The sequence below is a fragment of the Pan troglodytes genome, chromosome 13 (assembly GCF_028858775.2).
Source record: "Pan troglodytes isolate AG18354 chromosome 13, NHGRI_mPanTro3-v2.0_pri, whole genome shotgun sequence".
Taxonomy (NCBI): domain Eukaryota; kingdom Metazoa; phylum Chordata; class Mammalia; order Primates; family Hominidae; genus Pan; species Pan troglodytes.
The window spans coordinates 143,346,866-143,359,476 of NC_072411.2; the positions used below are offsets into that span (position 1 = coordinate 143,346,866).

General features: G+C 51.4%; 2 protein-coding genes across 11 annotated transcripts in view; one reads left to right on the forward strand and one right to left on the reverse strand.

Annotated features, from left to right (window-relative positions):
• The window catches only part of SNED1 (sushi, nidogen and EGF like domains 1), a 100,626-nt gene that overhangs the window by 58,871 nt on the left and 29,144 nt on the right, over window positions 1-12,611 (forward strand). For 7 of the 8 annotated variants that reach the window (XR_010149974.1, XM_063791005.1, XM_054679687.2 and 4 more), the window contains 5 exons: window positions 7,197-7,310; window positions 7,993-8,106; window positions 8,418-8,531; window positions 10,115-10,228; window positions 11,545-11,841. Coding sequence is in view for 7 of the 8 variants with exons in the window: in XM_063791005.1 (XP_063647075.1) it covers window positions 7,197-7,310; window positions 7,993-8,106; window positions 8,418-8,531; window positions 10,115-10,228; window positions 11,545-11,841 (753 nt within the window). In the remaining variant the exon portion in view is untranslated. The remainder of the gene's footprint in view (window positions 1-7,196; window positions 7,311-7,992; window positions 8,107-8,417; window positions 8,532-10,114; window positions 10,229-11,544; window positions 11,842-12,611) is intronic. The other variant, XM_054679684.2, reaches the window with a different exon arrangement.
• The window catches only part of MTERF4 (mitochondrial transcription termination factor 4), a 64,019-nt gene that overhangs the window by 13,716 nt on the left and 37,692 nt on the right, over window positions 1-12,611 (reverse strand). The window lies entirely within an intron of this gene.

Sequence of the window (12,611 nt, forward strand, 5' to 3'; positions counted from 1 at the left end):
GGCTGCTTTCATCCTCCAGCCAAATTTGTCATGCTGCAGGGGCAAGCACAATGGATTGAAATCAAGAGAAGCCACAGATGCAGAGAGTAAGTTCTCAGCACCTACCAGGTCTCACCCACAGGATCATTACAAATGCATGAGAAGCCAGGGACTGGTCTGTAAAGCAGAGAGAGATTTCATAGTCTCACAAGGATTAGATTCCAAGTCCACCTGGAGGGAGAGGCCTGTTCAAATCCTCAAGCGTTTAAAACCAATCTTGAGCTGAAACTACTTAAAACTGCTCTAGCCCCAACCCAGCTCAACTCCTAATGATATCACAGGTCAGCTACTCAACTTCGTTACCTAGTGGAGAATACAGTATGTTCATCCTAGTGTGAAATTTTCGACTTTGATTTCCACTGTTCTTATACGCACTGTGTCTAAGAAGCAAGAAATGATGACACATAATCTAAAGAAGAAACAATCGATAGAAAAAGACCTTACGGATCACCCAAGTGTTGGAATTTAGACAAAGACTTTAAAATTCCATGAAAAATTTTCTTTATGTTAAAGAAAAAGGAAAGGAGAGGCAGAATGATTGAGAGAATAGAAAATTTGAGCAGAGAAAAAAAGTAACAAAATAGAAAATCTAGAACTGAAAATATATCCGAAATGAATAAATTGTTTTATTTGTTATTTATTTTTGTAGAAACAGGATCTCATGGTGTTGCCCAGGTTGGTCTTGAACTCCTGAGCTCAAGAGATCCTCCTGCCTCTGCCTCCCAAGCTGCTGGGATTACAGGCATGAACCACTGTGCCCAGCTGAAATGAAAAAATTGGATAGGCTTAACAAAATGGATACAACGGAAGAAAAAAAAAACATAGAACTCAAAGACAGGACAACAAAGTTATCTAAACTGCAGATCAGAGAGAAAAAATAATTTAAAAATGAATTAGGAATTCTGAATAAGTGAATTTTTTCTTTTTTTTTTTTCTTTTTTTTTTTTGAGACGGAGTCTCGCTCTGTCTTCCAGGCTGGAGTGCAGTGGCACAATCTCAGCTCACTGCAACCTCCGCCTCCTGGGTTCACGCCATTCTCCTGCCTCAGCATCCCGAGTAGCTGGGACTACAGGCGCCCGCCACCACGCCCGGCTAATTTTTTTTTATTTTTAGTAGAGACAGGGTTTCACCGTGTTAGCCAGGATGGTCTCGATCTCCTGACCTCGTGATCCACCCGCCTCAGCCTCCCACAGTGTTGGGATTACAGGCGTGAGCCACTGTGCCGGGCCAAATAAGTGAATTTTTTAAAAAACAGCATCAGAGGTCTGTGGGACAATATCAAACAGGCAAACAAGCACATAATTGAAGTCCCAGAAATAGAGGACAGAATGGGCAAAAGAATATTTGAAGAGATAATAATTGGACATTTTCTAAAAACGAAGAAATACATCAACCCACAAATTCAAAAAGCTCAGCAAATCCCAAACAGTATAAATATTGAAATAGGTTGGGTGCAGTGGCTCACACCTGTAATTCCAGCACTTTGGGAGGCCAAGGTGGGAGGATCACCTGAGGTCAGGAGTTTGAGACCAGCCTGGCCAACATGGTGAAACCCCATCTCTACTAAAAATACAAAAATTAGCTGGGCATGGTGGCGGGCACCTGTAATCTCAGCTACTCAGGAGGCTGAAGCAGTAGAATTGCTTGAACCTCGGAGGCGGAGGTTGCAATGAGCCGAGATTGCACCATTGCACTCCAGCCTGGGCGACGAGCAAAACTCCATCTCAAAATATATATATATATATATAAATAGGCCATATGCAGTGGCTCACACCTATAATCCCAGCACTTTGGGAGGCCAAGGCAAGACGATCATTTGAGCCCAGCAGTTCAAGACCAGTCTGGGCCACATAGCAAGACCCCAACTCTACAAAAAACTTTAAAAATTAGCCAGGCATGGTGGCATGCTCCTGTAGTCCCAACTACTTAAGAGGCTGAGGTGAGAGGATCACTGGAGCCCAGGAATTCGAGGCTATAGTGAGCTATGATCATGCCACTGCCCTCCAGCCTGGGTGACAGCGAGACCCTGTCTCTAAAAAATTAAAAATTAAGAAATAAAATAAACTTAATACCTAAAAATCTTTATTCAGTCAAATCGTTATTCAAATGTGAGACCATAAAAAAGTATATTCTCATACAAACACAGCTTCAGAGGCTTAGCAAAAAAAAGTGTCCTTTTCTGAAAGAAGTAAGATAATAATAAGATAATAAGATAAACCCAGTTAAGAGAAGGGAGAGTTATCAGATTTCATGGTAAGGCTTGTCACTATCCAAAAGGAGAAAAAAGTAATCAGAAGAACATGGTAAATATTAAGATTGGAAAGAATTATGATAGAAAAAATACAAATATGAACGGACTAACTCTCCAGGTGAGAGATTGCCAGATGTGGTATAAAACAAGCTAGCACTCTTAGACATTCCTAAAACATAAGACTATACAAAGAATGAAAGTGAAAGGAAAAAAATAGGTGTATACAAATCAAAATAAAGCTGGCGTATTAGCTATATTACTATCAGAAAAAGAAGATTATAAGACGAAAAGCATCATTAAGAATGAGAGGGTGTCTCTCAATGATAATTGGTTCCGTTCACGAAGAAGATACAATTATTATAAATATTCAAGCATCTAATACAATAATCTCAATATATATAAAGCAAGAATTAAGAAACTGACATTAATACCAATGTTAGAAAAGAAGAAAATTTCAAACTTGATTAATTAAATGTCTGACTTCAGAAGTTAGGAAAAAAAATACGAAATGATGCTGAAAAAAGTAGAAGGAAAGAGGAATAAAGGTAAAAGCCATAATTAGTGAAGTAGAGATCCAAGATACAAAAGAAAGGACAAGCCAAAATTCGTTCTTTGAAAAGCCTAATGTAACATGTTTAGTGGATATAGATTACAACAAAATTATGTGCTTATGTATCAGCAACCAACAATTAGAAAATGTAATTATAAAAAAGACAGATACAGAGAAAGATCAATGAAACCAAAAGCTGTTTCCTTGAAAAGATCATTAAAATTGGGCCGGGCGCGGTGGCTCACGCCTTTAATCCCAGCACTTTAGGAGGCCGAGGCGGGCACATCACAAGGTCAGGAGATGGATACCATCCTGGCTAACACGGTGAAACCCCGTCTCTACTAAAAATACAAAAAATTAGCTGGGCGAGGTGGCGGGCGCCTGTAGTCCCAGCTACTCAGGAGGCTGAGGCAGGAGAATGGTGTGAACCTGGGAGGCGGAGCTTGCAGTGAGCCAAGATGGCACCACTGCACTCCAGCCTGGGTGACACAGCAAGACTCTGTTTCAAAAAAAAAAAAATCATTAACATTGATAAACCCTAGCTAGACTGATCAGGAAAAAAAGAGAGAAATTAGCAAGATCAAAATAGAAAAGGAGATCCTACCTCGTGTTTACAGTGGAGTCCTTTAAACATTAAATATCCTGCCAGTACTTAAAGGACAAGAGAACACCTATGAGCAATTTTAGGCCAATGTATCTGACAACTTAGGGGAAATGGATACCCTGAAAGACAAATTACCAGAACTGACACAAGAATAATAGAAAACATATACAGCCTTATATCTGTTACATTTAATTTGTAATTAAAAACCTTCCTCAGAACAGCTGTGTCAGATTGCTTCATGGATGAATTCTACCAAATGTTTAAGAAAGGAATGATACCAACTTTGTACAACCTCTTTTAGAAAGAGCTACATATTTTTTAGAAAGTCTAGGAGGGAAGAACACTTCTCATTTGATACCAAACTCAATTGATACCCAACTTACTTGATAACTTCTCAACTCACCTTGATACCAAAACCAGACACAGACACTACAAAATTTGAAGTTACAGACTGGTATCTCTCAAGAACATAGACACAACAATCCAAACAAAATATTACTAAGTCAAGCTCAGTACTATGTAAAAGAATAATACAATCATGACCAAGTGGGATTTTTCTCAAGGACACAGGTTGGTCTAACATTTAATGTCAATCAATGTACTTCATCATATTAGGAGATGAAAAGAGAAAACTATATATCTCAATAGATGCAGGAAATTATTTGACAAATTCAACTGTTATTTAAAATTCTTAGTAAACTAAGAAGATAATTTCCTCAACCTGATAAAGGACATCCATGAAAAACCTCAGCTACCAGTGTACTCAGTGGTGAAAGACTCCACCTGGAATCCGTACGAGGCAAGGTGTCCATTCAGTACATATTCCCAGCATTTTCCTGGAGGCCCTAGACAGTGCCAGATGACAAGAAAAGGAAATAAAAGGAAGGAAAGGAAGAAAGAATTAGAGATCACATGATTGTATACATAGAAAATCCTAAGGAAATTCTACAAAAGAAGCTATAGAACTAACAAGTGAATTCAGCTAGATCACAGGATACAGGGTCAGTATATAGAACCTGTTGTAGCAGTGAACACTTTGAAATGAAAGTGTTACATTAATAGCATCAAAAACATGATACATTTTAAATGCGTAAAAGGAACTATAAACATAAATGTAAAAGCTAAAACTATAAACTTTTTTTTTTTTGAGACAGAATCTCACTCTTGCCCAGGCTGGAGTGCAGTGGCACAATCTCGGCTCACTGCAACCTCCGCCTCCCTGGTTCAAGCGATTCTCCTGCCTCAGTCTCCCAAGTAGCTGGGATTAATTACAGGCACTCACCACCATACCCAGCTAATTTTTGTATTCCTAATAGAGACGGGGTTTCACCGTGTTGGCCAGGCTGGTCTTGAACTCCTGACCTCTGGTGACCCACCCGCCTTGGGCTCCCAAAGTGCTGGATTACAGGCGTGAGCCACCATGCCCGTCCCTAACTATAAACTTCTAAAAGAAAGAAATACAAAAGCATATGAGAAAATATTCATGAGAGCTGGAATAAAATGGTTTTGTACTTGGAAAAATATTATATTGGTTCTCTATTTTTCATACACAGGAATTAAATCCAGGTGGATTAAAGACCTAAGTGTTTCTTTAAAAAAGAAACTATACAGGGCCGGGCACATGGCTCATGCCTATAATCCCAGCACTTTGGGAGGCCAAGGCAGGAGTATTGTTTGAGCCCAGCCTGTGCAGCATAGAGAGACCCCCAACTCTACAAAAATAAACTAAAATTAACCAGGCGTAGTGGTATGCACCTGTAGTCCCAGCTACTCAGGAGGCTAGGGTGGGAAGATCACTTGAAACCGGAGTTCAAAGCTGCAGTGAACTGTGATTGCACCGCTGCATTCCAGCTTGGGTGACAGGGTGAGACCCTGTCTCAAAAAAAAAAAAAAACAACCAAAAAAAACTATATAATTTTGTGTGGAAAATATAGGTAAATATATTTTTGACTTTGGGGTAGTGAAAGACTCCTTAAGCCACAAAAAGAATTTAAAAAGAAATGATGAACATACTTGACCATATGAAAATTAGGAACCTAAATCCATAAACCTTAAGAAAGTGAAATATAAACTACAAACTGGGAGAAGAGATAAATAGTCTCAAGACTACATGAAGAACTCTGATAAATCAATGAGAAAACAACCTAATAGGAAAATAGAAAAAAAAAAAAAACATGCATAGGCATTTCATGGAAGAAGAGATACAAAAGGCCAACAAACATGAAAAGAAATATTCTATTTCATTAGTAATCAGGGAAATGCAAATCAAAAGTGCAATGAGGTACATTCAGCTGGCAAATTTTCAGAAGTCTGAAAAGCCTATACTGGTGAGAATGTGGATCAACAAGATTTCTTATGCATTGCGGGCAAGAGTATAAATTGCTAGAAGCACTTTGAAAACAATGTGACACTCTGCCTGTTGAGCAATCTGCCCACTGTTGCTCATTTACGTCAACTGTGTTCCAGCAATTGCACTTCTGGGTATAAACCTAAGAAAAACTTCACGTCTGCACCAGGAGATGGGAAAGAATATACACAGCAACATTTTTTGTAAAACCAAAAAGTCTAGGCTGGGCGTAGACTCATGCCTGTAATCCCAGCACTTTGGGAGGCTGAGGCAGGCGGATCACGAAGTCAGGAGTTCAAGACCAGCCTGGCCAACATAGTGAAACCCCATCTCTACTAAAAATACAAAAATTAGTCAGGCATGGTGGTGGGCGCCTGTAGTCCCAGCTACTCGGGAGGCGGAGGTTGTGGTGAGCCAAGATCATGCCACTGCACTCCAGCCTGGGCAACAAGAGCGAAACTCCATCTCAAAAAAAAAAAAAAAAAGAAAAGAAAACAAAAAAAGGAAAAAGTCTAGAACCAACCCAAAGACCCAGCCAGTGAGAATGGGTGAAGTATGATATAACCACACTGTGTAATGTTATTCAGCAGTGAAAATCTATGAACCACAGTGACCTACAGTGTGGAGTTCTCTTCTTCATATAATGCTGAGAGAAGACAATATATATCATGATGTACTATGAATAAAGTTCATAAACAACAAAAACATTCACTATTGTTTAGGCAATTTATAAAATTTTTAAGCTAATTTTAATTACATATTTTACTGCCAGAAAACCTAGTTTTTAAAGACAAGGAAATTATAAACCCAGAGATTCTTATTGCAAGGGAAGAGAAGGGTGCACGGTCGGATGAGCCCATTCAGCATTCTGGCTGCCGGGGTGGCTGCTAGTCCCAGATGTCACTAAGTCATTACCATTTATTTACTTTTTAAGCATGAAATTAAACTTTAAAAAAATAAATATTTAAATTCAGGAGCACAACTCCCGCTTGAAGAGAAAGCTGTGGTGAATCGTTTAAAACCAAGATTTGTCCCAGATGGACTGGTTTCACAGGTGACTCTTATACATTGAAATGGCAAGATGGGACATGAGACATTTTCTGTCAAACCCCTGAGGCCTTTGTCCTGTCGGCCTGAACCACTGGAATTAAGTCCCACAGCGTCTTCTGGGAGCCCTGGGGTGGTTTTGAGCCCGCCCTGCTGCTTCACAGACACAGCCAGGCACTGAGCCCCAGGCCCACTGCCCTGCCCCGACTCCAAGGATATCCAGCCCTGGTCTCTGGCCTTTCCAACCACTGATGATGTATCATCGAATTCTGTCTGGCCCCTCAGGACTAGTTAATGTGCATCTTAATTTGGCTTAATCGTGGCCACATTGCTTTATTCTTGGGCTCTTTCCTCTCAGAAATCGATGAGTGCCGGTCTCAGCCGTGCCTGCATGGGGGCTCTTGTCAGGACCGCGTTGCTGGGTACCTGTGCCTCTGCAGCACAGGCTATGAGGGCGCCCACTGTGAGCTGGGTAAGAGGGGCCCTGGCCCCACTGGGGTGACAGCTGCAGCACACTGGCCATGTGCCTGAGGCACTGGGTCCCCCGGACAGGTCTCTGTCTGGATGGCCAGGGTGGCCACTGCATGCTTTCTCGGGCCCCTGCCAGCTCTGACATCCAAGACAAAGATTTTACAAATATCCCTTCCTGCACTTCCCCAGGGGAGACTGAGAGCCCAGCTGAGAAATGCTGGCCTGGCCTCAGGGCGCAGAGAAGGTGGGCGTCGGAGAAGGCAGGTCACAGTCTCTGACACCTGGTCGGTGCTTCCAGCCAGTGGAGGGAGGGGAGGCCTGCCCCATGAGCCCTGCACATTCTTGTACCTCTCTAGGGCTCTAAGCCTGAGAAACGCAGGCTCCAGGGCAGGGCAAGGCCCAGGGAGCCGTGCCCAGTAGTGGCCCTGGGGAGCCTCCCATTGCGGAGTGGCCTGGAGGAAGGCATGGCCTGGAGGTGGGGCTTTGCCAGCAGGCAGTGGAGGTGGCATGCCCCCCGAGGAGGGTGGGTTTGGGGCTGATGGAGGAAAAAGCGCGTGTCCTGAGTAGTTGCTCCCAGCTGGGAAAGGGGTAACTGAAGCCCCAGGAAATACACGGAATCCTGGGGGCATGTGGGCGCCTCAGACCTGAGCCAGCAACACCCTTGACACCCCTTCTCTGTGCAGAGAGGGATGAGTGCCGAGCTCACCCCTGCAGAAATGGAGGGTCCTGCAGGAACCTCCCAGGGGCCTATGTCTGCCGGTGCCCTGCAGGCTTCGTTGGAGTCCACTGTGAGACAGGTAGGGGCTCCCTCCAGTGGGCCCCACATGCAGAGCCTGGGCCTCTGGAAGATCAGAGAGGAGGTGGGGCATCCCCACATTCCCTGCTGGGCAGGCCACCTGGGGAGAGGGACCCCCAGGGCTGCGGCCACCTTGGGAGGGAGGGGTGGAGGTGAGGGTGCTGGGGAGGGCTGAGGGGCGGGACCTGCCCACTGCCCCTCTCTCCTGGCCTCCGCCCCTAGACTCCTCCTTTCCCTTCTTCCCGCTGTCCTCTCCTCCCTCCCCCAGACTCCCCCCTTGCGGCTTGGGCCCACTCTCTGGGTGTTCTCCAGAGGTGGACGCCTGCAACTCCAGCCCCTGCCAGCACGGAGGCCGGTGTGAGAGCGGCGGCGGAGCCTACCTGTGCGTCTGCCCAGAGAGCTTCTTCGGCTACCACTGCGAGACAGGTAGGGCGGCAGGCCCGCCTGCTCCCCCCCTCTGCCCACCCTCTGCCCGCCTGCTCCCCCCCTCTGCCCACCCTCTGCCCGCCTGCTCCCCCCCTCTGCCCAACCTCTGCCCGCCTGCTCCCCCCCTCTGCCCGCCTGCTCCCCGCCCTCTGCCCGCCTGCTCCCCGCCTGCTCCCCACCTTCTGCCTGCCTGCTCCCCGCCCTCTGCCCGCCTGCTCCCCGCCCTCTGCCTGCCTGCTCCCCGCCCTCTGCCCGCCTGCTCCCCCCTCTGCCCACCCTCTGCCTGCCTGCTCCCCGCCCTCTGCCCACCTGCTCCCCGCCCTCTGCCCGCCTGCTCCCCGCTCTCTGCCCGCCTGCTCCCCACCCTCTGCCCACCTGCTCCCCCCTCTGCCCGCCTGCTCCCCGCCCTCTGCCCACCCTCTGCCCACCTGCTCCCCGCCCTCTGCCCACCTGCTCCCCGCCCTCTGCCTGCCTGCTCCCCGCCCTCTGCCCACCTGTTCCCCACCCTCTGCCCACCTGCTCCCCGCCCTCTGCCCGCCTGCTCCCCGCCCTCTGCCCGCCCTCTGCCCGCCCGCTCCCCGCCCTCTGCCCGCCCGCTCCCCGCCCTCTGCCCGCCCCCTCCCCGCCCTCTGCCCGCCTGCTCCCCCCCTCTGCCCACCCTCTGCCCGCCTGCTCCCCCCCTCTGCCCACCCTCTGCCTGCCTGCTCCCCCCCTCTGCCTGCCTGCTCCCCGCCTGCTCCCCCCCTCTGCCCGCCTGCTCCCCACCCTCTGCCCGCCTGCTCCCCGCCCTCTGCCCGCCTGCTCCACCCTCTGCCCACCCTCTGCCCGCCTGCTCCCCACCCTCTGCCCGCCTGCTCCCCGCCCTCTGCCCGCCTGCTCCCCGCCCTCTGCCCGACTGCTCCCCCCCTCTGCCCGCCTGCTCCCCGCCCTCTGCCCACCCTCTGCCCGCCTGCTCCCCACCCTCTGCCCGCCTGCTCCCCGCCCTCTGCCCACTGCCTCGGAAGGCCCCTTCTCAGGCCAGTGGCCCTCCGCCTGTCTCCCTTGGTCCCACAATGGTGCCTTCTAAACCTCCCCATCTCCTGCGCTCACCCCCCAGACACCCCTCTTCACCCAAGGACACACCCAGGGGTGGGGCCTCACGTCCACACATAGGCCCTGCTGCCCTTGGACAGGCCAAGTTTCTTGCACACCCAGGTCTGGCCCCTGGCTGTCCTTCCATCTGGAACATTCTCCCTAATCAGCCCCCAGTGGGATACCTCCTGATGAGGCCTCCCTGACCACTGACCTCCCCTCCTCAAGCAGGACTGTCACTGGGGTGGTGGCCTGTCCTGTCCTGGTCCAGTGTCTCCTCCCCTCAGCCAGTCCGGCTGGTGGCACTCCGCTGTGGAGGGTGGGGGAGCTGCTGGGTTGGGCCCCGCAGGGCAGTGGAGGTGGCAGAACCGAAGGGAGGCAGTAGCTGTCCTGTGCCCCCCGCCCCTCCACACCCACGCAGGAGGGACCCAGTGCCCCAGGAGCAAGGGCCTGGCTGGAGCAGGGACCCCTGGCCACGCCCCAACATACACTGCCACTTTTTCTCCCCTCAGTGAGTGACCCCTGCTTCTCCAGCCCCTGTGGGGGCCGTGGCTATTGCCTGGCCAGCAACGGCTCCCACAGCTGCACCTGCAAAGTGGGCTACACGGGCAAGGACTGCACCAAAGGTGGGTGGCGAGGGCGCCTCCAGTGAGGGAGCCACGGGGGTGGTCCCCTCTCTCTAGAGGGCCCAACGGTCTCCAAGGGCAGAGCGTCTGGCCGCTGCTTGCCCAGGCCCCTTCCCTGAGGAACAGGGAGGGGATAAAACCCCCCGGTGGGCTTGAAACACTGTCACACATTCAAAAGTGTGACCCTCCTGGAGGTACGTGGCCAGGGACAAAGAAGGACTCTGCCAGCGATGGCTGTGTCAGGCCCAAGAGCCAGACCCGGCTGAGCTGCCGACGGGAGCCAGGCATGCATAGCTGGCGGCTGACCAGTCCCTCCCCTTGTTGACGGGAGCTAGGCATGCATAGCTGGCGGCTGACCAGTCCCTCCCCTTGTTGACGGGAGCCAGGCATGCATAGCTGACGGCTGACCAGTCCCTCCCCTTGTTGACGGGAGCCAGGCATGCATAGCTGACGGCTGACCAGTCCCTCCCCTTGTTGACGGGAGCCAGGCATGCATAGCTGACGGCTGACCAGTCCCTCCCCTTGTTGACGGGAGCCAGGCATGCATAGCTGGCGGCTGACCAGTCCCTCCCCTTGTTGACGGGAGCCAGGCATGCATAGCTGGCGGCTGACCAGTCCCTCCCCTTGTTGACGGGAGCCAGGCATGCATAGCTGGCGGCTGACCAGTCCCTCCCCTTGTTGACGGGAGCCAGGCATGCATAGCTGGCGGCTGACCAGTCCCTCCCCTTGTTGACGGGAGCCAGGCATGCATAGCTGGCGGCTGACCAGTCCCTCCCCTTGTTGACGGGAGCCAGGCATGCATAGCTGGCGGCTGACCAGTCCCTCCCCTTGTTGACGGGAGCCAGGCATGCATAGCTGGCGGCTGACCAGTCCCTCCCCTTGTTGACGGGAGCCAGGCATGCATAGCTGGCGGCTGACCAGTCCCTTCCCCTTGTTGACGGGAGCCAGGCATGCATAGCTGGCGGCTGACCAGTCCCTCCCCTTGTTGACGGGAGCCAGGCATGCATAGCTGGCGGCTGACCAGTCCCTCCCCTTGTTGACGGGAGCCAGGCATGCATAGCTGGCGGCTGACCAGTCCCCTCCCCTTGTTGACGGGAGCCAGGCATGCATAGCTGGCGGCTGACCAGTCCCCTCCCCTTGTTGACGGGAGCCAGGCATGCATAGCTGGCGGCTGACCAGTCCCCTCCCCTTGTTGACGGGAGCCAGGCATGCATAGCTGACGGCTGACCAGTTCCCTCCCCTTGTTGACGGGAGCCAGGCATGCATAGCTGACGGCTGACCAGTCCCCTCCCCTTGTTTTGACCCAAACCCTGAAGAGCTCTTCCCACCAACGGCCCTCAAGATGGAGAGAGTGGAGGAGAGTGGGGTCTCTATCTCCTGGAACCCGCCCGATGGTCCAGCCGCCAGGCAGATGCTTGATGGCTACGCGGTCACCTATGTCTCCTCCGACGGCTCCTACCGCCGCACGGACTTTGTGGACAGGACCCGCTCCTCGCACCAGCTCCAGGCCCTGGCGGCCGGCAGGGCCTACAACATCTCCGTCTTCTCAGTGAAGCGAAACAGTAACAACAAGAATGACATCAGCAGGCCTGCCGTGCTGCTGGCCCGCACGCGTGAGTGTCCCCGAGCCTGGCCGTCCCTGCCCAGCCCCTGCCCCTCGAGGGCAGCGCTGGCCCCGGCACCTGCAGGGCGGCTGTCATGCCGTCCACCTCCCTAGTTCTTGCAGCAGCAAGACAGACAGCTGAGCTGGGGGTTGCAGGCACCGCCCTGCTGCAGACAGAGTGCCGGGAGACAGAGCTGTGCCGGAGTGGCCTTGGGTCCACAAGATACAGGCATGGGATTGGGGCGCATAGAATTGAGCCAAGAGTGGGAGCAGCACAACCCCCAGGCATGGAGCTAGGAAGTGGGACTGGGGAGGAATGGGGGCTTCCCAAAAGGGTCCCTAGAAGGAGCCAGTGTGGGAGACAGGGGCCACGGCGGTGGGCTTGGAGGGGCTGGGACTCTGGGGTGCTCTGAAGGCCTGGGGAGAGTTTGAAAGAGGCACCTGCTCACAGGGATATGTAGGCGCTGGGGTGTGCTAAGAGGAGGCATCGGTGGCTCAATCGGGAAGAGCCGTGGGGCAGGCCCTAGATGGAATGACAGACCCAGAGCCTCCACCTGGAGCTGGCACTGAAAGCTGTGACCAGATGTGACCCCTGAAGAGGGGGTCCTAGGAGGAGCCTCCTCAGAGCCTGAGCCGCCAAGATTACAGGGGAGGCCCAGGTTGTGCACAGCCTGTGGGGTTGTTGCCGTGTCGGGGAGCAGAAGATGCTGAGCGCTCTAGGGAAGGCGTCAGGGCTTAGCGGGCTTGTGTGCTGCTGGGAGGGATTCCGGGAAGGAGAAA